The sequence below is a fragment of the Cryptococcus depauperatus genome, chromosome 1, assembly GCF_001720195.1.
Source record: "Cryptococcus depauperatus CBS 7841 chromosome 1, complete sequence".
NCBI lineage: Eukaryota > Fungi > Basidiomycota > Tremellomycetes > Tremellales > Cryptococcaceae > Cryptococcus > Cryptococcus depauperatus.
Window position 1 is genome coordinate 944,250 of NC_089468.1, and position 23,049 is coordinate 967,298.

The window sequence follows — 23,049 nt, forward strand, 5'->3', positions numbered from 1 at the left end:
GTATGGTAGACGTGAAGGAGTAAGATGAAGGTGTCACAGTATTAAAAGCATTTCGTGTATATTATTCATCATCCAATCTGCAGGCTACGTGCGCTCGTCGTGTTGTATACAATTATACTGGTACATTGGTATAAATAGCTCAGACTAGGAGAACTCTTTGCATGATTGATCGGATTTCGGCAATCATTAGAAGAGGTTGTTAGAAATATCAGTATGAGAGACTGAGATGATGAGCTTTCCAGATGTAATAAATTCCATGTATTTGAATTGCCGAATGCAAGTCGATAGACGACAAAGCAGATTTCGACAAGCAACAATAAGCTCACTCTAGCCGCTTGAACAGCTATACAATTTAGATAAATATGATTCATTAGAAACCAGAGAAGAAAAGCACTAAATTAAACACTCAAAACTCTTCCAGCTTCTCCGACAATAATCCAGCACCCTTCCTTATACTCTTTCTAATAGCATCCTTGACCTCTTTCCTTCCCAAAACCTTTTTCACTTCAGCTGCCTCGCCACTCTTTTGTAAAGCAGAGATGAGCTCTACCACGACAAAAGGCGCGTTACCTTTGCAAACTCTTACAGCATTGTCCGCTCCTCCAACTTTCTCGGATATCAAGACATCCCACACGGCTTTAGCCAAAACAGGCCCCAAAGAGGGATCAGGGATAGACAGAGTCTGAGTTTTGTGATCGAAATGTCCGCCAGCAATGAGAGTCTTGTAGGTGCGAATAGCGTGAGAAAGATCAAGAGGGTGGGAACTAATAGGATCAGGATTGGGATCGAGTGGAGCTGGATCAGGATATGCTTGAGCCACAGTACTGGCCAGAGTCTGGATTGCATTGGATTTATCTAGAGAGGTTAGCATTCATTTACTGGCACCAGAAAAGCAAATCAGATACTAGGGAAACTCACTGCCTTGGGCGTAGAGCATCACTTCTTGAACGACTAGACCTGCTCCTGGATCTCTGACCATCTCATCTCCCTTCTCTTCTATGAGCTTAATTAATCCTTCACTTGCCTGGCTTAATAGTTCTTTTCTTCTCACTTCCTGATCTTTCTTACTAGTACCTATTTCCCTGGCTTGTTCTCGAGATGCCGAAAGAAAGGACAATGTTTGAGGCATGAAATGGCGAGTGGTGTTAGGCATAAGAAGGTAAAGAAGGACACGACGACCGTGCTTGTCGAAAGCAAGGCTGTCTGCAGTAGAGACAATGTCAGAGACAAAGGCCTTGCCCATCAATTTTGTGTCGCTAAAACTCTGTCAGCAGTCACCGAATGAAGCATAACAACGTACTCGACACAATCAAATGCAGTAAAGAGTACCATCTGCGCATCACCATCTTTACACAGAGCTTCAACATGCTTTCTCAGCGGCTGCAAGATGACCTTTCTATCCTTTGCGTTTCCTCTAACAATCAACTCCCTTACGACTGATGATCCATCCTTTGTGTGGACAATCTCGGGAAAGCTTTCAGCGCCAGCGGCAAGCAGCTCTTGCATCTTTTTAGAGGCAGTTTCGGCGTTGAGGAACCGGTAGATACATTTGACGTATTCAAGAACAAGACGGTGGAATATTGCTTGATTGAGAGCGTTCTTCTGTGTAGCATTGAATCTTTGTAACATGTCAGCAAAAGCACTCAAGACAAGTAATAACCCACTTACACTTGCAAAACAGTCTTTTCGACTAAATCTAATACACGTTCTCTGCCTTTGCCATCACCTAATTCCTCTAGACTAACTTCCAGGCCTCTGGCTTCAGCGCCTTGTTTAGCGCCATCGAAAATCTTGACCTCTCTTGGATAAAAGCCTCGTACGAGCATACGACGTTCTTTAGCAGAGGCATAGAGATCATAGAAATCAGACAAAGGCGCGACAGCATGAGCATGATTAAGCAAAGTCAAGAGGTGAGGAGCAAGGTGTGGAATGAGGAGAGGTCGTATAGAAGGGCAGTACCGAATGAGTTTTGACATAAGAAACTTGGAGTACTTGGATTCCATCATGGCCTTCCACTGAGGCTCAAGTTCCATGGCAATACCTAACCTCTCTTCTTTACCACCATACTTTACTATAGTCTGAAGAACTCGTCCGCCTTTATGCCCTCTTGAAACTTCTAAAACCCTACCCTTGACGGACTGCCATAGATCATTTATAGCCTTGTGTCGTTCGTCTTTACTAATGTCTGCACGTCGGGCAGTTTCCCACAAGGGTAAGAGGGTATCATGTAAAAGAGGATGAGAGGGTAAGAGCGTGGTTCGGTGAGGTTGAGCGGCATGAAGCGCTTGCTTTTCCGCTTTGCTTAGCTTTTTCTTTTCAGGCTGTTTCTCGTTCTCTTCTTGACCCATTTCAACATCTGCTCCTGCCATGACTTCTTCTCTCAACTCTTCTTCATCAGACAACATTCCTTCTCCCATGCTCGCATCGTCATCCTCATCGCCACCTCCCTGTGTAATGGGCTTTTTTCGCCTCTTAACCTCTTCTTCTCGCTCTCGAGGAGCAGACCGAGGTTTACTCTTTTGATTGCTCTGGGGTTTGCTATTTTGAACCTTTGCTTTTTTTGCTGCCGAGCCATTCTCTGGAGCAGAACGCTTTTTTGAAACCGTCTTGGACGGCATTTTTCGAAAAAAAATTAAATCTTTTTATGAGAAAAGAATAAAAGCAAAATAAAACTTTTGGCTGAGGAACAAAATCTTTAAGAAATCTTGAAAACCAGGCACGCGTCTCACGTGGCACCCACGTGCCATTACATTTTCTGTAGGATCTGCATAAACATTTATAGGTTTTCTTATTGAATTAGTCGCTGAATAAACAACTTTGTTCTCCAATTTATAGTACAACAAAATATTACTAATCCTATTAGAAAGATGGTAGCTACGATGAGGTATGTGCAATGATGACCTGCATCTGCCTTCCAATGACGATGAGCTCTGTTGGACACTTGAGGGATAGAGAGGTATAAGCTGTGCATAGATGTCTGGATAGCAGCTCGCTCCCATCATAATCAGAAGCTGAAATTGGCAAGCTTTTCCATTCCTACAGTAGCTCTCATCGGACGTTCCTACCTCTTACCGCCTCTAGTGGACGCCCAAAGGGCAAGTGAAATCAAGCTGGTTGTCCTTCATTGACCAAGCAGCAATACGAAAACATCCCTGCTGGAGTTGAGAGGCGAGCTATCGTTTTGGAGGAAGACAAGGTTGCGGGTATTTTTGCCAAGTTCTTTGCTGTGCGGTAGGTAGAGGTTACCGTCTGTGACCAATCCTGGATAATCAAGTCTTGGGATTTTGGGAACGGACGTGAAAGAAAACAAGGGTGGAATAATCTCGAGACGCTCTCCGTAATTCCTTGCCCGTTATATAAGCAGTACTAGCTAACGGACAGTCAATTTCTGTATACTCACAAACGCCTCTATAGTCCCTATTCTACTTTAGAAACGCCGTCATCCAGCTAGTTAGCAACCCTTCTAGTCTCACCAAGCTGCTTGGAAGCAAACAATTCCTATACAAATACTCAGTCAGTGGCCAACATCTCAGCGAAGATGGTTATCGGCAGCGACTTGGCCATTTACTGCTCAGCGCCATGAAAAGATGGGGCGATGGTTACAGGAAGAATCAGAGCAAGCCGGAGCTTGAAAACTAGGAAGGGAAGAGCTTTGAGGAGATTATCAAAAATTGGATGGAGAAGCTTTAAGAGGTATTTGTAAAGCAGTTGATTTAAATGTACAAAAGTTATAGATTAACTTGAAAATATTTTCCAAAATTTAACTGAAAAATCATCTCAGCTGGCAGTATATTGTCCTTATTCGATCCTACCTCTATGTCCTGGCTCGCCTCCACTATTCATGTGTAGTAGTGCATCCTTCATCCATTCTTTTTACAATTCTTTCTATAACTATCATTATTCCTAATTTTTCACTTCACAAAAGCCATAGACACCTGCTTATACTGTGCTTATTCAAAGCATACCGCATGGGACTCGAAACGCAGACAAGTGATCCTGCAATGGATGAGTGGTTTATGTGGACGGATGCGCGGAGGTAAGAGTCGGTCTGATATACGGGCAACCAACTTGGGCAAAGGTCTAGCTTCTAGGCAGATTCTTTCTCTCATTTAAAGTGGGTTCGCCCATGCCACAACGCACTTGGCTACTTTTCGTCGCTGTCATTATTGTATGCATATGGCCTTTTGAAAATACAACATTGTCTCAGAATCTGGCTGTGTCCGATAAAAACCGAAATAGTCACGTGACGCGGTATTGGCTCCGTGTGTCTTGCATGTGGCCTGGTTTCTTTCAACATTTAAACTTTTTCTTCTCTTTTCGTCTTCTTCCCTTTTCATTTTCTCTTGCTCATTTGGCAAAGAGCCCAGCATGCTGAGGTCGTTACCTAAACACTTGCACATACATCCACGGGCGACACCCGCCCGTCGTACCATCCTCTCTTTCGTAGTCTCCTCTCGACAAATCTCTCAAAGACGAAATTACGCCACCGAGGCAGTTGCCCCAAGTAAAAATGATTCGTTTGCCAACGGTGGCAACACCTACTATACGGAAGAGTGAGTTTGGCTGGCCTGATCTTGCTGTATCAGAGATAAGAGCTGATGGCTTGGAAGGATGTATCGTCTTTGGAAGCAAGATCCAAAATCGGTCCATGTATCTTGGCAGACCTACTTTTCTGGTCTAGACAAGGGTCTCCCGTCTTCCCAAGCTTTTACACCTCCTCCTGGCTTTATGGGCGATGCTGTTCCTACTCCTGCCGGTGGAAGCCCCAAGCTCTCTGTTGAGGGTGGTGGTGATGTCACAGATTACTTGAAAGTGAGTATTCTATCCAACGTGTAGAGCTATATACAAACTGCTTTAGGTCCAACTTCTTGTCCGCGCCTACCAAGTGCGAGGCCATCACATTGCCAATCTCGACCCACTCCACATTGCCAATGCCGACCTGGACTCTCGCGTGCCCCCAGAGCTCAGGCTTGACCAATATGGATGGACTGAGGCAGATTTAAAGAAAGAGTTTAGACTTGGCGATGGAGTCTTGCCTAGGTTTATCGGACACGTCAAGAATGACACCATGACTCTTGGCCAAATCATTGAGGAGCTCAAGAAGATGTATTGTACGTAGTTCATCGACAAAAACGAAGGGTTAGTCTGATATATAAAAGGTACCCACTTTGGCTGTCAATACGTCCACATTGTCGACAAGGGACAATGTGATTGGATTCGAGAGCGAGTCGAAGTCCCATCGCAATGGCAATATTCTACCGAGGAGAAGCGAATGATTCTTGACCGTCTCATGTGGTCTGAGCTTTTTGAAAAGTTTATTGCATCTAAATACCCCAACGAGAAGCGATTTGGCCTTGAAGGCTGCGAGTCTTTGATTCCTGGTATGAAAGCCCTGATTGATCGATCAGTCGACCAAGGGATCAAGTCTATTGTCATCGGTATGCCTCACCGAGGTCGTCTCAACGTTCTCGGTAACGTTATCCGAAAACCTATCGAGGCTATCCTGAATGAATTTAAAGGCAACGAAGATGCTGGCGACACTGGTGGTGGTGATGTCAAGTACCACCTTGGTGCCAACTATGTCCGCCCTACTCCATCCGGCAAAAAGGTCTCTCTTTCTCTTGTTGCTAATCCCTCCCATCTTGAGGCTGAGGATCCTGTTGTCCTTGGAAAGACTCGTGGCATCCAACACTTTGAGGGTGACGAAGGAGATGGATCTTCTGCTCTGGGTGTTTTGCTCCATGGTGACGCCGCCTTTGCCGGCCAAGGTGTTGTTTACGAGACAATGGGTATGCAGAACCTTCCCAATTATGGTACTGGAGGTACTGTTCATCTTATTGTCAACAACCAAGTTGGCTTCACCACCGATCCTCGATTTGCACGATCTACTCCCTACCCCTCTGATATCGCCAAAGCCATAGATGCTCCCATCTTCCATGTTAATGGTGATGACGTCGAAGCGGTCAATTATGTTTGTCAGCTCGCGGCTGACTGGCGAGCGACTTTTAAGAAGGACGTTGTGATTGACATTGTCTGCTACCGTCGATATGGCCACAACGAGACTGACCAGCCTTCATTCACTCAGCCCAAGATGTACAAAGCTATTCAGAAACAGCCCACTGTCCTGTCACTCTATACTGACAATTTGATCAAAGAAGGAACTTTCACCGAGAAAGAGATTGATGAGCACAGACAGTGGGTTTGGGGCATGCTTGAAAAGGCGTATGATGGCTCTAAAGAGTACAAGCCTTCTACTCGAGAATGGCTTTCTTCTTCATGGGAAGGCTTCCCCTCCCCTAAGGAGCTTGCTGAAGAAATTCTCCCGCAAAAACCTACTGGCGTTTCCGAGGACACTTTGAAACACATAGGCCAAGTCATTTCGTCATACCCCGAGGGGTTCACTCCCCACCGAAACCTTGCCCGTATCATTAGCAACCGTGGCAAATCTATTGACGAAGGCAAAAACATTGATTGGTCTACTGCCGAAGCCCTTGCGTTTGGCTCCCTTTGCCTTGATGGTACTCATGTTAGGATTTCTGGTCAAGATGTCGAGCGGGGTACATTTTCCCAGCGACATGCTGTCGTGCATGACCAAGTGAACGAAGAGACTTACGTGCCTTTGAAACACTTGAGTGCTGACCAGGGATCATTCACTGTGACCAACTCTCATCTTTCCGAATTTGGCACCCTTGGCTTTGAGCTCGGTTATTCTCTTGTTTCTCCCAACTCCTTGACTATCTGGGAAGCTCAGTTTGGCGACTTTGCCAACAATGCCCAGTGTATCATTGACCAATTCATCGCTGCTGGTGAGCGAAAATGGTTCCAACGAACTGGTTTGGTTCTTTCCCTTCCTCATGGCTACGACGGTCAAGGTCCTGAACATTCCTCTGGTCGCATTGAGCGATTCCTTCAACTCTGTGACGATGAGCCTCGGGTATACCCGTCACCTGAAAAGTTGGAAAGGCAACATCAAGATTGCAACATGCAAATTGTATACCCTACGACTCCAGCCAACTACTTTCATGTCCTAAGGCGACAAAACATGAGAGATTTTAGAAAACCTGTATGTGGTGGCCGCCTCTTCATGTGGTTCTTACTGATAGCATGTTTTTAGTTAATTGTGTTCTTCTCTAAAAACCTCCTCCGCCATCCCCTCGCCCGATCAAACTTGGAAGAAATCACTGAAGAGACAGTGTTTCAGCGATACCTCCCTGAACCTCATCCTGAGAATCTCGTTGAGCCCGAGAAGATTCGACGACACATTCTCTGTACTGGCCAAATCTATTACCAACTATTGAAAGAGCGTGAAGACCGTGGTATTAACGATATTGCCATTTCGAGAATCGAGCAACTTTCGCCATTGCCTTATGACCTGTTAACCCCTCATTTGGACAAATATCCCAATGCTGACCTGATGTGGGCTCAAGAAGAACCTCTTAATAATGGTGCATGGACCTATGTTCAGCCGCGACTTATTACCGCTCTTCAAGAGAGCGAGCACCATAAACAAAAAGTCCCAGTCTATGCTGGTAGAAAACCCAGTAGTTCTGTTGCAACTGGTTCCAAGTATGCCCACAAGAAGGAGATTGAGATGATCAATGAAATGGCTTTTGCTCCTTCTGAACAGTAATAATACTGCTATCGCTCAATAACGTAGGGGATTAGATGGAGTAAAACGTAGGATACAAGAGGCGGCTAGTATGACTAAAAGACTGACGCTTTCAGGAGTGGGTCATGTGAGCATGTGGAAGATTAAAGGTTTTTGTTGGAACATTTCATGTACAATTTCTCCCTACCCACTTATTATAAGTTCTCGGTTTCAGCATGCAAATCATGGTTATGAATTTGAGAAACTGTTGTATTGTCAAGATTGAAAATGAACAACCCGCCAAGTATTCTAACTCTGGTAGGCTAATGAAACCGGAAAAAATACCTTTTTATTCTTAGAGAATTGATGATAGATAAAAGAAAAGGACAATAGACCCATATGTGCGTACGCTTAGACAAACCATATTTACAGAAGAGTAATAGTAGTGGAAATGTGAAGGAAATGACAACTAAATGAGACCCCAAACAACGAAACATCTTCCAATCTCCCTCAGCCTCTTTCGCTTGCCTACAAATACTCTTGGCCTTATGGCTAAAATCGCTTCTTCTCGAAATGTCTATCTACATGTTTTTGAGTTGTGGTAATGGGTTTTGTAACTGTTTTTGTTTGTTTTTTCTTCATATTATATTCCCTGTTAAATGATATTAGTGGGCGACGGGACACAAAAAGCCCTTGATATCTGATGGCATCCACGTACAAAACCAACAAGTTAAACAAGTAGATCAATGAAGGAGAAGGGAAAAGGTGGGAGCTGTCAAATTGTTTATCCAATCCCTGCGGTTGGTGTGCTGGGTGTCCAATTAAAACAAAGTAAGAAGATCGTGAGGTAAGGGATTGTAAAAGGGATAAAAGCTGTCGATCCAAAGTCCTAATCAACGCTCTTCCACCATTTCTAATGTATTTCGCAACACTCAACTGGCCTTTCTGCCCAACCTGTTACAATCCATCAGTTTCAATCAGACAACACGCCCACATCTCCTCTCTTAACGTCCTCGTCCTGCCCTAAAAACCCATTTGGTTCCCTTCATTCCTGGGCTCTTTTGCTATCCCATTTGAATCGTAATTGACAACATTCCAGCCAGAAAAAAATCCAATGAATCCCAATCCTGCTCTATCCGTTTCATCATTTGAGTGCGCGCGACACAGGTGTAAAGATGAGAAAAACAGGGAGAAAGCCCGAATGAAATGAGCATATAATACAATAAGACTTGCTGCTTTGTCCAAATAGAAAGATGAAAAATAAAGTACAATAGCCCTTGGTTTGCACTTGCACACAGTTCGAAAAGACACTATATCGTTTATATTTTCTTGCTTGCTTTTGCAATTTATCTTGATCGAGTATTTCTTTGTAGAGGAAAAGTAGACGATATCATTTACACCGAGAAATAGGCAAGGCAGGGGCGATAATATAGAATGGGCGTCTCTCAGAAAGATTGAGTCATAGGGTTGTTGGGAGGCGATTGATGAGCTTGTAGTCTTGATTGCATTATATGTCAGCTTGTGCGGGTACAGGGGAAGATAAACGAACGATTTCCGTTTTGACTTGGTCATTTCCTTCTTCAATGCGGCACCATCGAGAGGTTTGAGCAGTTCAAACGAGCAAAGCAAATCCTCAGAGACAGACATGACGGCACCAAAATTGTCGAATTCACCACAGTAACTATGTAAAACGGTTATCAGTTGGAGGAATAGGAGATGGCAAGAAGTCTTACTTTGGAGCTGAAAAAACGGTTACTAGTGTCCGATCATTGTAAAACTCATAACCATCCTCGACAACCATATGTGCTCGACATATCAGGTCCATATCCTTGAAGGGTTAGATAAGCGCATTACAACAACTGTCAGTGGCAGAGACAACTCACGTGAGTCGCCAAAAAGGCATTGATAACAGATTTGCCGTAACAAAACGACACGCCTCGCTCATTGTCTTCCCAATCTAACGCTGTGTCTGACGGATCAGACCAAACGAGGTCGTTAAGTAGTCCATAATCGGGCACATCTAGCATATCTTACATCAATTTGAATAACCAAACAGACAACAGGGGACTTACCAGTAGGTCTCTGGATCCGTCTGATATCATCCATGCTCTTTAAGCTCGGACTCAATCCTCCATGCACACAAAAAATCTTGGAGGCGACGATAGAAGCAATGGGGAGAGTGTTGAACACGTCGATAAACGTCTTCCAAACCTTGATATTAGTTCGTCGTTTGCATTCATCGTAAAATCCATAGACACGCGTGACGTTGGCACACTCGTGGTTTCCTCGCAGTAAGAAGAAGTTTTCGGGATACTTGATCTTGTAACATAACAACAGTAAGATAGTTTCGAGCGATTGTTTTCCTCTGTCGACATAATCACCCAAAAAGAGATAATTTGCCGCAGGAGGAAAACCGCACATTTCAAACATTCTCAGCAGGTCTGCATACTATAACGCGAAAACAAAGGATTAGCATTAACCAGAAGGACGAAGACTGACGCACCTGGCCATGTACATCACCTACGATCTTGACAGGCGGACTGAGCTCTATCAACGTCGGTTGACTCAGAAATACTTCTCTCGCAGCTGCGCATACGCTCATGATCTCTGCGTTCTTGAGCGGTGGAGATTTGGTAACTTTCCCGCTATATCCAGCCTCGAGTAAACGTTGTATCATGTTGTCCACATCCAGGACTTGGATGCCTACAGGTGGGCCTGTGGAGGAGCGAGAAACGGTTTGCGTCAGAGCGGATCCTGGTGAAAGCGAAGACGCCGAATCGCGAGAGATATGACCGGATGGAGCTGGGGAACCTGCCAGATGGTTATTGACGCCAGGAGGAGGAGGAGAGACTCTGCCGCCTAGCGTGGTGCTTGTAGGAGAGATGTTTATAGCTGAGGGCGGCGGTGGAGAGCTACCTCGGAAAGGCACCATACGCGATGATTCCTTGGGCGTCGTCATGATACTTTGCGTGTTTGGGATGGTAGTAGGAGATGAGCTATGGTTGGCATCATGTATTGGGGCAGCATTATCATTGATAAAAGTCTTTGAGAGTGGCTCTGCTAGGTCGTTGGCGGATAGCTGCTTGGAGGATGTACGGCCGAGCTTTTTAGAAGAGGACTGGCCTTGACCCATGGCGAACTGAGTTTCAGAAAGAATGAAGAGATAGAAATGTGGATTAGAAATTAAATAAATAGAAATCGAATTGAAAGCGAAAACACAAATCAAGGCCTGGACCACGCGATACCGGATTTTTTAAATCCCATTACAACCGTCTTTTCTATTTTCTAATCACATTACAATTCTTTCTTTTAATTTTAACTTTTGATTTACATCTTACCATGGCATATACTTCATCTCGTTTTTCATTGCCTTCGTCTATCGCCTCACCAGCAACGTCGCTCTATGGGAGCTCTCAAAGTAACTCGACGTCGACCCTCAACCGTCGCGAGTCGGTACGGTCAGTCATCCATCCCTCGTCGCTTCAACAGCAGCTCTTTGGCGCTCCTTCATCGTCATCTGCACCACCGACCAACAACATCCTAGATAGATCCATAGGCAGAACGGCATCTGCCAAGGTGTCTGTAGGCGCGTGGGCGTTTTTGTTTGCGGAAATTGTGGGCTACAGTCAGAGCAGAGTCGACAGTGTGTCTGATCTAGAAGCGAGGTAGATTGGTCCATCTGCGAGCGTTACATGGACTGATTCGCGGTCAAAGGCTATCATCCCTGGGCTACGATGCAGGCCAGCGTATTCTTGCCTTGTTGCTTTTGCGGAATACCCAGGCATCATCGACCAAAGTGCGTCTAGGAGCAGAGCGAGGAATTTATTGCTGAGGACAAGCAGGATCCCAAGAGAGAACATCGTCTTATTCCAGCTTTGCAATTCATTCATACTCAAATCTACCGGTATTGTTTTGGAAAGCCGGCAGATGGGCTGGAGCGTTCGGTAGAAGAGGAAAATGAGTGTAGGTCACAACGGCCAGAGGCGTTAGGCGACTCATGAGGGTGCAGATATGATAACGTTGAACCAACCTCCGCTAACCCAATTCATATCCATTCCCAAAGACATGTCTCAGCTATCTTGCGAAGCATTCACCGCCGGGATAGTTGAGGGAGTGCTGGATGGTCTCGATATGGTGAGTCTCCTATGCACTGTCACTGCTCACTGTCAGCCCGCCCGCGTCACTGCTCACACTGTGCCCACCGATGCGTACCCGCAGCGGAGTGTCATTCTCATCAAGTTGGATCAAAAGGTGATGGACCGAGAAGCGATGCTCGGTAAGTAGGCAGTGCAGGTATACCGATGTAATCAACCTTGTCTGGAACATGACGTCGTAACGACCCACGGCGCGCCGATATGTTACGCATATCTTTCGATTACCTTTTATAGGACGTATTCGAGCTTCTGATATGTTTGGTTTTGCTACCCTCATACTGCTGGGGATTATATTCATGGTGTTACTGTGAGGAAGATGGATAGTGCCGATGCTCGTAACCAAGCGTATGTCATTTGCTAAATAAGGCGAGCACAGTAATGTTCCGATAAGCCTGACTATCCTATCTTCGTTGTCGTAAGAGTTTAGCTTGAAAGCAATGTGGTATCGTCACGCTTGGTTGACACAGCTAATGGCTAAACTGGCTGGCAGTTCCCAAGATAGCACCCATCGTTGGTCGAATCTTTGTGGAGATGATAAGTAGAAAAGAACATCTTGAATCTCAAAGACGGAAACGCAATTGTCATGGTCCCTGGAATCACACCAGAACTATTTCAATGCGATCAGTTGTTCTGGTCTGGACTGTACCATCTTGGAATGGTAAGCTATCAATATTATTGTCGTCACTGCATTCCGCAAGCCGTACATTGTGACATTTATTGGCCTTGCATGTTCTTACATACGACTCGACTTTCTGTGGAGTTGACCAATTAAATTCTATTTTTCGCTGATGGGGTTTGAAGACTTGTATACTATTCGGGTGATGGCTTGGACATTTGGAGGCGACTTGTGCAGATAGACATAGTATTTGGTTCTGGGTCTCTGGCCAAAGGTCGGATGGATCGTTTCGTTGTAAATTGTTCACAGATTTTCCTAACTCCGCAATGCTGTGTCAATGCAGGGTAGGTTCGCCAAATCTGGTTTGGGGCTGTGACAAGAATACAGAAGCGAGCGTGAAGGGTGTACATGGCCAAAGGTAGTTATGCTACGAGAACATCTGCAATGAGGACGTTAGACATCTCCGAGGTTAAATTTCTGAGGCATACGGGTAACTCGACCATGTAGCGAATATCGCTCACGCGAATTGTACACTAACCAAAACTTGGAGCAGGCCTATCTGGGAAAAAGTTCAACTTCGCCTTATGTTCTGGTTGAATTGAGTCAGAAGAGATTAGTGAGTCACGTAAGCTTAAAGAGCCCATTTCTGTCATTGTAGACCTTGTTTGATCTGAAAGAAGCTACCTTGAGGTGGACCGTATCTCTGACCGCTTAGTATTGACGACGCCAAGGACTATGAGGACTGAAAGCAACCAAGATAAATAAATCAAATATGAAAGAAAAATAAGTAGAAATAGAAATAGAAATAGAAAAAGAAAACATGAATAATTCATGGACAAAATCAAACGCGAAATCTGAATACGTAATAAACGCGTCTCATCACAAAACGCGCCATTTAGTTGTAGAATTTCCAGCAAAGTTTTTTTTTTGCTTTCTCAATTGTTCTTCAACATGTCGCAGATAAAATTCATTCTCGCTCCAGATATACGAGCACAAACTTCCCAGTCCACTCAACCGCTTCCTACTGCACCTACACTCTCTTTACTCCCTTTTTCACTTGGATCCCAGCAATCTCCATTTTCCTCCAAAAATGCTCCTATTTCCGCATATTTTTGCCCTCATTCCATCTGTCAGAATGGCAGGACTAACCTAGTAGCTAGTTTTAGAGGGAGACAGATGGTGGGCCAATCTGTCGCTGTCCCGCCTGATTACCGCGGTTTGCTTCTATCGGCCACGCTGCAACCGGGAATGGATGCAATAGAGATGCGAGACGCGATTGTCGAACCTAGCGACAGCACTTGCGAGAATATAAAAGGAGAGACTGCAGCTGAGAATATTCCAAAGAGAGGTGTATTGGCAAAGATAAAAGGTGCAGGACAAGTTGCTCTTGCCAAGCCGCGTACTCGCCGGGCTGCAGCGGTGAAGAAACGTGTGAGGCTGGATTCGGATGATGAAGGGGATGGCGGAGAGAATCAAGAGGAGCAGCCAGCGATAGAGACGCCGGTCAAGAAATCTAAAATCAACATTCACACACCTGCCTCTGGATCTAGTTTGCAGCTCGGTATGCCCGAAATCCGAGTCCAAGAAGCTACACCTCTCAAGCAGCCGGTCTGTGAGTCTTTTACACATGAGCAACATCTTCATGTGCAAGATAGCAGGGACAGACACGACTCACCTCCTTGTGGTCAAATTATGGAGACAGAAGGAGCGGTAGTTGATCTGGACAGTCTAGAAGAGCAACAGGACGCGAAGAACCAATTAGGACAAGTCGTTGAACATAAATGTGACGACGCTCAGCAAATAGACCAGAAGACGCTGGTGAAGGTTGAGGGAAAAGCCGATCAACCCTGCCCTATTCTTAAGATCGAACCTCCCCAATTCAACATTCCTCCGGCCCCGTTTCATTCTCCAGCAGAAGAAGATCACTTGACACAGGATGTCAAGTTGGATCCACAAACTTTCCACATTGAGACAGAACAGGCAAACCGCAAGAGATATGACGACCCAATAAGACTGTTGACGCCCATTGCTACGTTTGAAGCTATAACACTATGGACAGGTGATGTGCCGCTTGTGGGTAAAGATTCTGAAGAAGAAAAGAATGGAATCCCGGATATTGTTATGGAAGAGAAAACGGCAATGACCAAGGTGCAAAATGACAAACACCAAAACAAACTTGTCGATAAATCCACTGGCTTACCTACTCCTATGCTTACACCTACCTCTTGTACGAAAGAGACGAGAGATATACAAGTCCGTCCGTCTTGGTGGCCACTTGGAGGATCAGGTGAAGGTGGAGATGAATTTGTCCGAGGGATGGGAGAATTTCTCGGTTTGATTGATGTTGTGAGTGTCTCTTGTCCACAAAAACTCGGAGAGACGGGCTTAACGGTATCACTAGTTGAATAAGCCTGTATATCTTGACGGTCTAGAAGACTTGGAAGATGATGATTAATTTGCAGTGTATAAGGTTGTACTTTTAGACATTCTTGATACAATACATAAACCATGTAATCTTACAAACCACCATCTCGTCGAACCATGAGTGAGCCTACCCCTTTCTCTCGCACAAAAAAAAAAAGCCAAAGGTGGAACCAACGATCACCACATTCCTCCCCATTGCACGCGATATGCCACCACCTGTTCATTGCCTATCGTATCCAAACAATGCCTTTATCAGCCACAAAAAGGATCAAACAGCTCCTTCCTACCGGCAGTGAAAAACAAGGAGAGATTGAACATACCCAAGGCAGAGAGCACACTGACAAACACCGTTTTGCCTTCATCAAAGGCATCCATAATCGCACTCCTCAAGTTGCCAGCTGGGAGCTTGAGATCATTACGGGGTGTTTCATCCGAACCTGCCAAACTGAGACTGGACTGTTTAAATGAAACCAACAATCCAAGGTAAAGCGAGACAGGTGTGAGCCATTGAACTGGAAGTTTGATCAGATTTGACAAGTACACACCTTATCGATATGAATCAGTTGATACTCCTTTTTCCCAACCTTTGGAATCTCTGCCATGGCATCGACTAGAAAGCTTCCTTCAATTTTGCTGCCTGTAAAAATCTATAGCCATCGCGCCCCATAACCCGAGGAGGTGGAACCGTCAGCATAGACTTCTTTGCTTCATACCTATACCTAGAAGGATGCTGAACCCACGTCGTAGGCATGTACCTCTATGATCTCTTGCATTTGGTACACATATTGAGCGACCGAGATGATTTGGCATACCCGGCCCTGTATGATGATATATCCATCATTCGTGAGCGTTGATGCAAGCACGCTACATCCATGAGCGCTCCCTCCTTTTATGTCCTACAAGCTACTCACCAGGTGACGGACGGATGGTGGGCTCCCGTCATATGTGCAGAGTGCTGAGGGAAACGGGCCAAGTTTGATGACTGGTATGACACGAAGGCAATCCCTCGTGCTTTGGGACTAGTATGAGGTGCACAAGTTTAGCAGAGTGAGATAGCAAAGATGCTCTTGTCGTTATCTCATAAGATGGTTTTGTCAAATGGTTATCGAGTATTTTGTTTTTTCAAGAAGAGAGTAAAAAAACAAAATTAAAATAAAATAAACGTCAGTGTTTACATCATGCAGTGTTGATTGGCCATGATGTTTTGTTTGGTTCTTGTTTTGCCTTGTCCCGTTTCACCTATCACTTTCTTCATGTCGGCTTGACATTATGCATCAATGAAATATACATTCAAACCCAATAGATATATAAATGCCAAAAAAAATGCTGGAAAAGAAGATGTACAACAAAGGCGCAGCCCGCTCAGCTCGTCTGTTCTCGGAAATATCCCTCAAACATATTCTCCTCCCTCAGCCGGCTTTCTCTTACAACTCTGTGTACATGCATGAATAGCTTTGGATAACGCAGAGTCCAGTAGATGAGGAATCCTGTGGGTAGTGATCCCAATTGTGCTTGAGCTGGAGGGTCAAGGTCCTGATAGTGGTGTTTCTGTTGTGCGGATCATGACTCAGAATACGGCACTCCCATTCAAAACATGACGTACCTTGTTCCGCATAGCTCTTAGCAAATCTCGGACGCTCCCTCCCCTGTACTTTCTATACTTGCCCAAACTGCCCATCACCGATCTATCTAATTTTGAACACCAATCTTTTCCAACAATGTCCACTGCGCCATCTTCGAGCATGAGTAGTATCGGATCGACTTGATCGAGGGGTGATTGGGGTGTTGGAGCCGGGAGAATTTCGAAGCGGTCAGAAGCATCGCATAGAAAGGCGAGCCGCCTTGCTGAAGACCAAAAGAAGGGGTGGATCATACATTCAGACGTTTCGGGGCTAAAACGGTCAGAAGCGTAGGAAAAGTAAGAGATAAGACGTACCGAGAAGAAGGGTCGTTGCTCAATAATCTCCCAATCAGATCAGATGCTTCCTCTCCTTCTTCCCCAAGTATCTTCAGCATTTCTATATTCACTGCATCCCCCTTGACAATATTGCTTTCCCTGTTGTACGTCTCGCCAAACGGGTGTGAGCCTGAGAGCAATGTGTAAAAATATAGACACCCAAGCGCAAATAGGTCGACGGCCTTCGTCAGACGTGAAGATGTACTCATTGCTGCTTCGTCGCTTGCACTACTCGAAGAAGAGTGATCAAAACCCTCATTCAGGCGAACGACACCCTTGATACATTCAGGAGCTCGCCAACCAAGTGATCCGGCGAGATGATTTGCAGTAGGAGCGAAGGAAGACTGATCCTGGTCAAGTCTCCTCGCTAGACCGAAATCAGATACCAAAATTTTCAGACCTGATGACGTTTGAGATACAAGCACATTCCTATCTTGGTTGTCAATGATCGGCATAGAATGAACCAGATGGGACGTACTGCGGCTTGATATCTCGATGAATGATCTTCATCCCATGTAGATGCTTAACACCCCTCGTGACATCCATCAAAGCTTTCCTGCAATCCAATTGCTCTGTCAACTTGGGGTATCTTGATGGAGACTCGATGAGATCAAAGAGCGAGGCAGAACAAAGATCCAGAGCAATGTAGAGAAAGTTATCCCGCTTTTCTTGACAATAATCTACCGAACAAGATATTAGCAAAATGCTCAGAGCAGAGTCAAAATGATCATACATCTGATAACGTTAGGATGATCGTCACTAGCTTGCAATAGCTTTACTTCTTGGCTGGCTAGCCTTGTGAAGTCGCTCAGCAATCTCTTAACGGCAACAGGCCTTCCACCCCAAGTTCCCTTCAATACAACTGTGCCATGCGATCCAAACCCAATGATTTTATCTGAAATTGTCAGATGCTCTTTGTCGTGATAGTCCAGTAGATCTGTCGATGAAAGTTCACGAGGAAGGTCTGGAAGAGGTTTATTGCCGAATTTTGGTGTAAGTTGAGGGGATGTGGCGATCTTCTTGTCCCTATCTCCTTCAAGAGCCTCGTCATCATCATCTTCGTTTTCTGCGTCTTCCAATATAGGGGTTGTAGCATTGGAATCTCGTCGTTTCTTCTTGCCACGTACCCGGCGACGATTTGATTTCTTCTTTGGAGTTGGTTGAGCAGCGGAGTCTATCGGATGGTCATCCAATAGACCATCAAGACTGCCCTCGTTTTGAGTAGCCTGTTCGTTTTCGGAAGATGCAACAGAGTGATCGCGAAGATCAACGACGGACAGGGAACCTTGATCTTTGCTATCAAACTCATCCCCGAAACGAACTTTTTGTCCAGAAGGCAACAGCAATGATGTCTTATTAATCCTATCCAACTCCGTTTCTCTAGTCCTCCCTTTTGCAAATCCCACAATACCTACACCAACAACAATCAACACCATGCCTAGCGTCACAAGCCATCTTTTCCACCAACCGACCACCTTCTTGCCTGTTTGATTTTGGACGATATGACTCTCCTTCACAATAGAGTCATGATCCTCGACTCCCTTAGGGGGGTCAATAAGGTATGGCAAAAGTCCTTTACTGCCCTCTACATCCTCAGCAATATAAAACAAACCGTCTGAAAACGATCCAGGTTGAGGAGGACGAGCAAAGTTGATGAGAGGGTACGAAGAAGAAGAGAGAGCGAAATGAAGATCCTTGCTGTTAACAGAGTCGCTGGATGAGTTGGTAGAGGGGGGGAGTGTGAAGCTTCTTGGTAAAGTGCCAATGTATGTTGCTGGCGGGGAACGGCGTATGTTGAATGTTCTAGGATCAGCAGGTTCAGGAAACAGTGCAGGAAGGTACGCAGGAGATTGGGGCACAAGTATGGGTGCTCCAACGCCTTCTCTTGGAATAAGGATTTCATAAACCCCTATACCAACAATTCCCAGCTCTTTGTTCCAGACGATTCCTCCGCCAGGTTTGACTCCCAAAGCTTTGCCGTCAAAGCCAAGCTCTACTCGGATACGAGGTTCTTCATTGTCAGGTCCCCATCGCTGACGGTTTACTCCTGACTTTTGCCAAGTATCGGCGAGCGTACGGTGGAAAGTATTGGGTGTGTATGTTGAGTATGAAATCTCCTGAATACTCGGTCCATTTTTCTTTTCTTGGTTTGCATAAACAGTGGATGTATAGGTAGCTAGCCCTGACGAAGATGATGGAGGTGAATGGATAGTTAGACGATAATCTGTTCGCCCCACAAAAAGTGTATCTTGTGGAGATAAAGCTTTACCCCTCTCAAGCTCATCTAATTCTTCATTTTCACATACAGCAGAATCGTCAAATTGCGAGAAATTGAGAGCAGAAGGGGAGAAACAGTCAATTTGTTCGCCATTTCGAAGATCAATAGATATTAAAGAAGTATGCTTGGAGCCCGTAAAAATTTGACTCGGATGGTCGGGAAAGGTGAATGGAGACAATTCAATCCTACAGAATCACAAGTCAGAAAACCAGCGCAGTCTTTTCTCGAGACGTACAACTGCTCCACCGATAAAGGCAACTTTCTCATTTTCGGCCTTTCCCCTTCTTGTTCTTCAAAGGCATAAAGACTCCCACTCAACGGCTCAACGATGAATTCCTCCTCCATATTCCCACGCATTCTTCCACCCACAAGTGGCTCGCCTTCATCCAGAATCCATTTCTCTTCGCCTGTACGTCTGTCCACAGCGTGCAACGCACCGTCTACTGTCGAAATAAGGACAAGGGGATGAACATCATGATTGATCGTAACTCGAGGCGTTGGCGTCGCCGCAGAACTTGAAGACTGGCGAGTGATTTGTTGAAAAGGAATGAGAGCCGCCGGTTCGGGAGATGCCAAAGCTAGTGCCAGGAATATAGGCAAAAGAGCAAGTAAGACAGGGTACATGAAGATGCCAGACAATCACTCCGAGTTGCCAGCGAGGTGTGCCATCGGGGCAAGCTTGACTAGCTTTCTTTCTGAAGCTTTCTGGTTTCTTTGACAAATCAAAATCAAAATGAAATGGTGAAAGGAAAGACGAAAAACAAGATAAAAGAAGTTTTGTGTGCACTGTTAGAAACTAAGGAATTTCCCGGAAGCAGAAAAGTCATAACCACGTGCCCAGCACGTGATGGAAAAGCGGCGATGGCCGACGGCTAATGACTAATGAGCAAAAGAAAAAAAAAGTATGCAAAATGGTAAATGCATACAACTACATCTATCTTTTTCTTTTGGATGTGCTTCCCCCGCCAAACAGTGCCATGAGCTTGTTCCTTTCTCTTTCTGAATTCTGATCAATGTATGAAATCTTCATGCTCTCTTCTACATTACCATTGGCGGCATCTCTCAAGGGGTCATCCTCTGGTTGTATAGACTCTTGTTCTTCAATGGGTGCAGAAGAGAGTTTGGAGGGAGAGAGATTAGGAGAATCGATGGCTGGTGACCGGGTATTCTGTCCAATATCGTCAATATCGTTTCTATGATATCAGGTTGATTAAAGTACATACTTTGATGCGAGCAGATGGCCTGCTTCTTCTAGGTACATGTCCTGGTGTCCCATTTGGTCCTTCCGCCAGTTGTCTCAGCGCCTCCGTCATATGGTTTTTATCTTTCCCGCTTTTCAACGCGGCAGTTTTATTAGATCCTGCAGTTGCCTTCTGTGATAATTTGGTAGGCGAAAGTTTCGAAGTTTTGAAAGATGTGATAGACGAAGAAGAGATGTCACTGGCAGTGGGCATGGGCGATATTGATTTCGCAAAAGGACTTAAACGAGGAGCTGGAGCAGAAGAATAGCCTCTGACGCCAATTCTGGTAGACGCTTCGGGCTGTTCAATTGGATTGGAGCCTGCAAGGGCTACACATGCAGAGGTTGACACGTGACTGTTTATGGGCAAGTCGCCTTCAACCAAGGGTTGGTCCACAAGAGTGGGCGCGGTTATCAGAGCTCGAGAGTGGCCCTTTGGAAGTTGGGACGGTTCTGTTTTTAATAGCAAGGATTGTTTTCTTCGATCTGGGTCAAACTCCTCGCTTCCTGGCTCTGATGCAGCAGAGGAATTTGCTATCAACGTATTTTTGACAGAAGCTGGTTTGCTTGAGCCTACAAGTGTATAAGTACTTATCAATAAATACTAAAAAAAACGTACGGAGGTTTTCGGGAGGAATGAACAGCTCGTGGTTTTGCCATGGCTCAATCTTGCCCGATTTTGCCATGGCCCACAGCCAACTGTGCTTTACAATTTTTGCCCCCCAGGTCCTCGCTCGACGAACTTTGATTCCATCAGTCCGAATAGATACTAAATGCGTAGTCCCGCGGTGGACAATATCTTCTGAAGGCACACCCAGAGCTCGTGCAAGGCGACGAGTAAAGCAAGATGTTTGTTGGTCCTCGGAACCAGAAAGATGAACATGAAGTTTCTCAGAACCTGCCGATGGTCAGTAAACATATGCAAAGACAATAAAAGCAGCTTGCCTGGGATGGGAATTTCAATATCTAGTGGTCTAAATGAGATGTGGTTAAAAGTAGATAGGATTCGATTATGATTAGCACAAGCCTCCACCCAATTTTCTGTCACTGGCTCTGTATCTGAACCTTCTGGTATCAAAACTTTCTGGTCCCTAAATATGCGTCAACTGCAAGCTCAAATTAAGAGCATGTATTGAGCATACATTCGAACATAAGCGTATTGGCATTTCACTCCCGCTCGCCAATCTTCTTCGCTAACAATAGTAGCACCCCGCCTTGTCAATGCGTTTTCCATCTCTGGCCACGAGCCTTTTGAGGCGTTGGCAAATGTAAGGCCTTTGAAACATATAGGATCGCATTCGTCTGCTTTATCTTGTGCTCTTGTGGCTTCATTGTTCTCAACTTCTGGTATGAGCGATGTTTTTTCTGATTCAACCGGCGCAATTGGAAAAGACCTAGGAGCCAGGTTTGCTGATGTTTCAGGTATCGCAAAAGAGCCTGTACGCGATAAATGGACCATTGAGCTTCTTATGGGACCTTTTGTCTTCTTGAGAGGTGGCTCCTTGGCACCATCATCTTTTTGCCGTTCAAGTGTATCTCTAGCGCTATCGTCTCCTGTGGTAGGAACGATCTCTCCCACAAGCGAATTCAGGTCCTGTCCTCGTTTGCGACGCCGTACCGAAACAGGCTCAGTGGCATCGAAAGTATCAAGAGCTACTGTGCTGCTAGCCACAACCTTACGCTCAATCTCTGGCAAATCGAGGGTTCCGTTGATCACATCATCTATCTTACAATTAGAGAAACAAGGTAACTCAACTAGAAAAACGCACCAGGATTCACTTTCCCTCCTCGTCGGGGTTTCCTGGCATCATATCTGTCTTCTTTCCATCTTCCTTTATAAGCCACACAGTCCCATATCCACTCTTCATAAACAATGATAATTTCATGTTTGCCATCTTTCACGCCTTTCCGGCGCCATGCTTCCACTTCAGCATTCTCCCGTAAAGCCCATTTTAACTTTTCAGAAGGGCGTGGATCGGAGGTAGGTTTAGATGAAATGAGATGGGTACAGACATGATCGAGGTCTTTGTGGTATTCGCCGCCATTGGCAGTTATGTATTTGATTATAAGTTTCCGACGGTCCACTTAATCTATGATGAGCGCAAAAAAATGAGATACAAGTAAGAAACTTGCACTTTTCGATACCAGACATTGAAATTTTAAGTCCCAAAAATGGCAGTAACCGATGATTTTCTTGGTTCTCTTCAAAACTAAACTCTTCAGCGTTTATCCACAATTTATGAGCGGTTTTGATCCATTCAGGAGTCATGATTGGTATTCGGTGCTCGACGGCGAACTGCAACATATGAGCTAAAAGCCATTGAGTTTTACTCACATGGTATTTAGGTGAATCAAACCCGACAGCAACAACATGGGTAACACTTTTAGTTAAGGCAGTCTCCACCTGGGCCCCTAATTCTTTGGCTAGTCCTCCAAGGTACGCCTGTCATCATGTCAGTGACTTCCAGCAAACTCCTAGCAGACCCAATTCACCTTGTTCTCCACACCGGTGAATGTGATACAAACACCTCTCAACGGTTTGGGTGATTTAATCGACCGAAGGCCATCTCCATCTAGTGCTTTAAATGAGCAGGCCATAACTCTCGAACGACTTACCTTCCGCCTCCAAGAGAGCCATCCGCAAGATTTCCTCGTCCATCTTGTTGATGGGAGATGACTCCCGTTCCGCATTTGGTGCTCTAGCTGGTGCTGGACGCAGCTTGACTTGGGGTATTTTTGTGGACAGATGGCCTCTTCTGTTCATCCTTGCTCATTTACCAAGAAGACGAAAT

The 23,049-nt window shown here is 45.2% G+C and overlaps 8 protein-coding genes across 8 annotated transcripts; 3 read left to right on the top strand and 5 right to left on the bottom strand.

Moving 5' to 3' along the window:
- Positions 1-406: 406 nt before the first annotated feature.
- Positions 407-2,618, bottom strand: L203_100375 (uncharacterized protein; the record flags this gene model as incomplete). Its single annotated transcript, XM_066209834.1, has 4 exons — positions 407-855; positions 919-1,256; positions 1,301-1,618; positions 1,669-2,618. 4 exons carry the CDS (start codon positions 2,616-2,618, stop codon positions 407-409), a joined length of 2,055 nt encoding a protein of 684 aa, XP_066065931.1.
- Positions 2,619-4,368: 1,750 nt separating this feature from the next.
- Positions 4,369-7,630, top strand: L203_100376 (oxoglutarate dehydrogenase (succinyl-transferring), E1 component; the record flags this gene model as incomplete). The annotated part of the gene is made up of 5 exons (XM_066209835.1): positions 4,369-4,553; positions 4,611-4,812; positions 4,859-5,111; positions 5,160-7,063; positions 7,115-7,630. The coding sequence occupies 5 exons, from the start codon at positions 4,369-4,371 to the stop codon at positions 7,628-7,630; spliced, it is 3,060 nt and encodes a 1,019-aa protein (XP_066065932.1).
- A 1,403-nt stretch (positions 7,631-9,033) lies between these two features.
- L203_100377 (uncharacterized protein) lies at positions 9,034-10,721 on the bottom strand (the record flags this gene model as incomplete). Its single annotated transcript, XM_066209836.1, has 6 exons — positions 9,034-9,085; positions 9,138-9,269; positions 9,322-9,416; positions 9,472-9,608; positions 9,661-10,036; positions 10,092-10,721. The coding sequence occupies 6 exons, from the start codon at positions 10,719-10,721 to the stop codon at positions 9,034-9,036; spliced, it is 1,422 nt and encodes a 473-aa protein (XP_066065933.1).
- A 206-nt stretch (positions 10,722-10,927) lies between these two features.
- On the top strand, positions 10,928-11,872 carry L203_100378 (uncharacterized protein; the record flags this gene model as incomplete). Its single annotated transcript, XM_066209837.1, has 4 exons — positions 10,928-11,253; positions 11,303-11,384; positions 11,431-11,551; positions 11,598-11,872. 4 exons carry the CDS (start codon positions 10,928-10,930, stop codon positions 11,870-11,872), a joined length of 804 nt encoding a protein of 267 aa, XP_066065934.1.
- A 1,437-nt stretch (positions 11,873-13,309) lies between these two features.
- L203_100379 (uncharacterized protein) lies at positions 13,310-14,813 on the top strand (the record flags this gene model as incomplete). Its single annotated transcript, XM_066209838.1, has 2 exons — positions 13,310-14,704; positions 14,760-14,813. 2 exons carry the CDS (start codon positions 13,310-13,312, stop codon positions 14,811-14,813), a joined length of 1,449 nt encoding a protein of 482 aa, XP_066065935.1.
- A 146-nt stretch (positions 14,814-14,959) lies between these two features.
- L203_100380 (uncharacterized protein) lies at positions 14,960-15,725 on the bottom strand (the record flags this gene model as incomplete). Its single annotated transcript, XM_066209839.1, has 5 exons — positions 14,960-15,009; positions 15,103-15,238; positions 15,328-15,429; positions 15,523-15,646; positions 15,694-15,725. 5 exons carry the CDS (start codon positions 15,723-15,725, stop codon positions 14,960-14,962), a joined length of 444 nt encoding a protein of 147 aa, XP_066065936.1.
- Positions 15,726-16,144: 419 nt separating this feature from the next.
- On the bottom strand, positions 16,145-19,641 carry L203_100381 (uncharacterized protein; the record flags this gene model as incomplete). The annotated part of the gene is made up of 6 exons (XM_066209840.1): positions 16,145-16,330; positions 16,386-16,674; positions 16,719-17,168; positions 17,218-17,419; positions 17,473-19,202; positions 19,253-19,641. The coding sequence occupies 6 exons, from the start codon at positions 19,639-19,641 to the stop codon at positions 16,145-16,147; spliced, it is 3,246 nt and encodes a 1,081-aa protein (XP_066065937.1).
- A 310-nt stretch (positions 19,642-19,951) lies between these two features.
- L203_100382 (uncharacterized protein) lies at positions 19,952-23,021 on the bottom strand (the record flags this gene model as incomplete). Its single annotated transcript, XM_066209841.1, has 9 exons — positions 19,952-20,185; positions 20,241-20,830; positions 20,877-21,155; positions 21,203-21,348; positions 21,400-21,979; positions 22,027-22,341; positions 22,391-22,700; positions 22,751-22,830; positions 22,874-23,021. 9 exons carry the CDS (start codon positions 23,019-23,021, stop codon positions 19,952-19,954), a joined length of 2,682 nt encoding a protein of 893 aa, XP_066065938.1.
- Between the last annotated feature and the right edge of the window lie 28 nt (positions 23,022-23,049).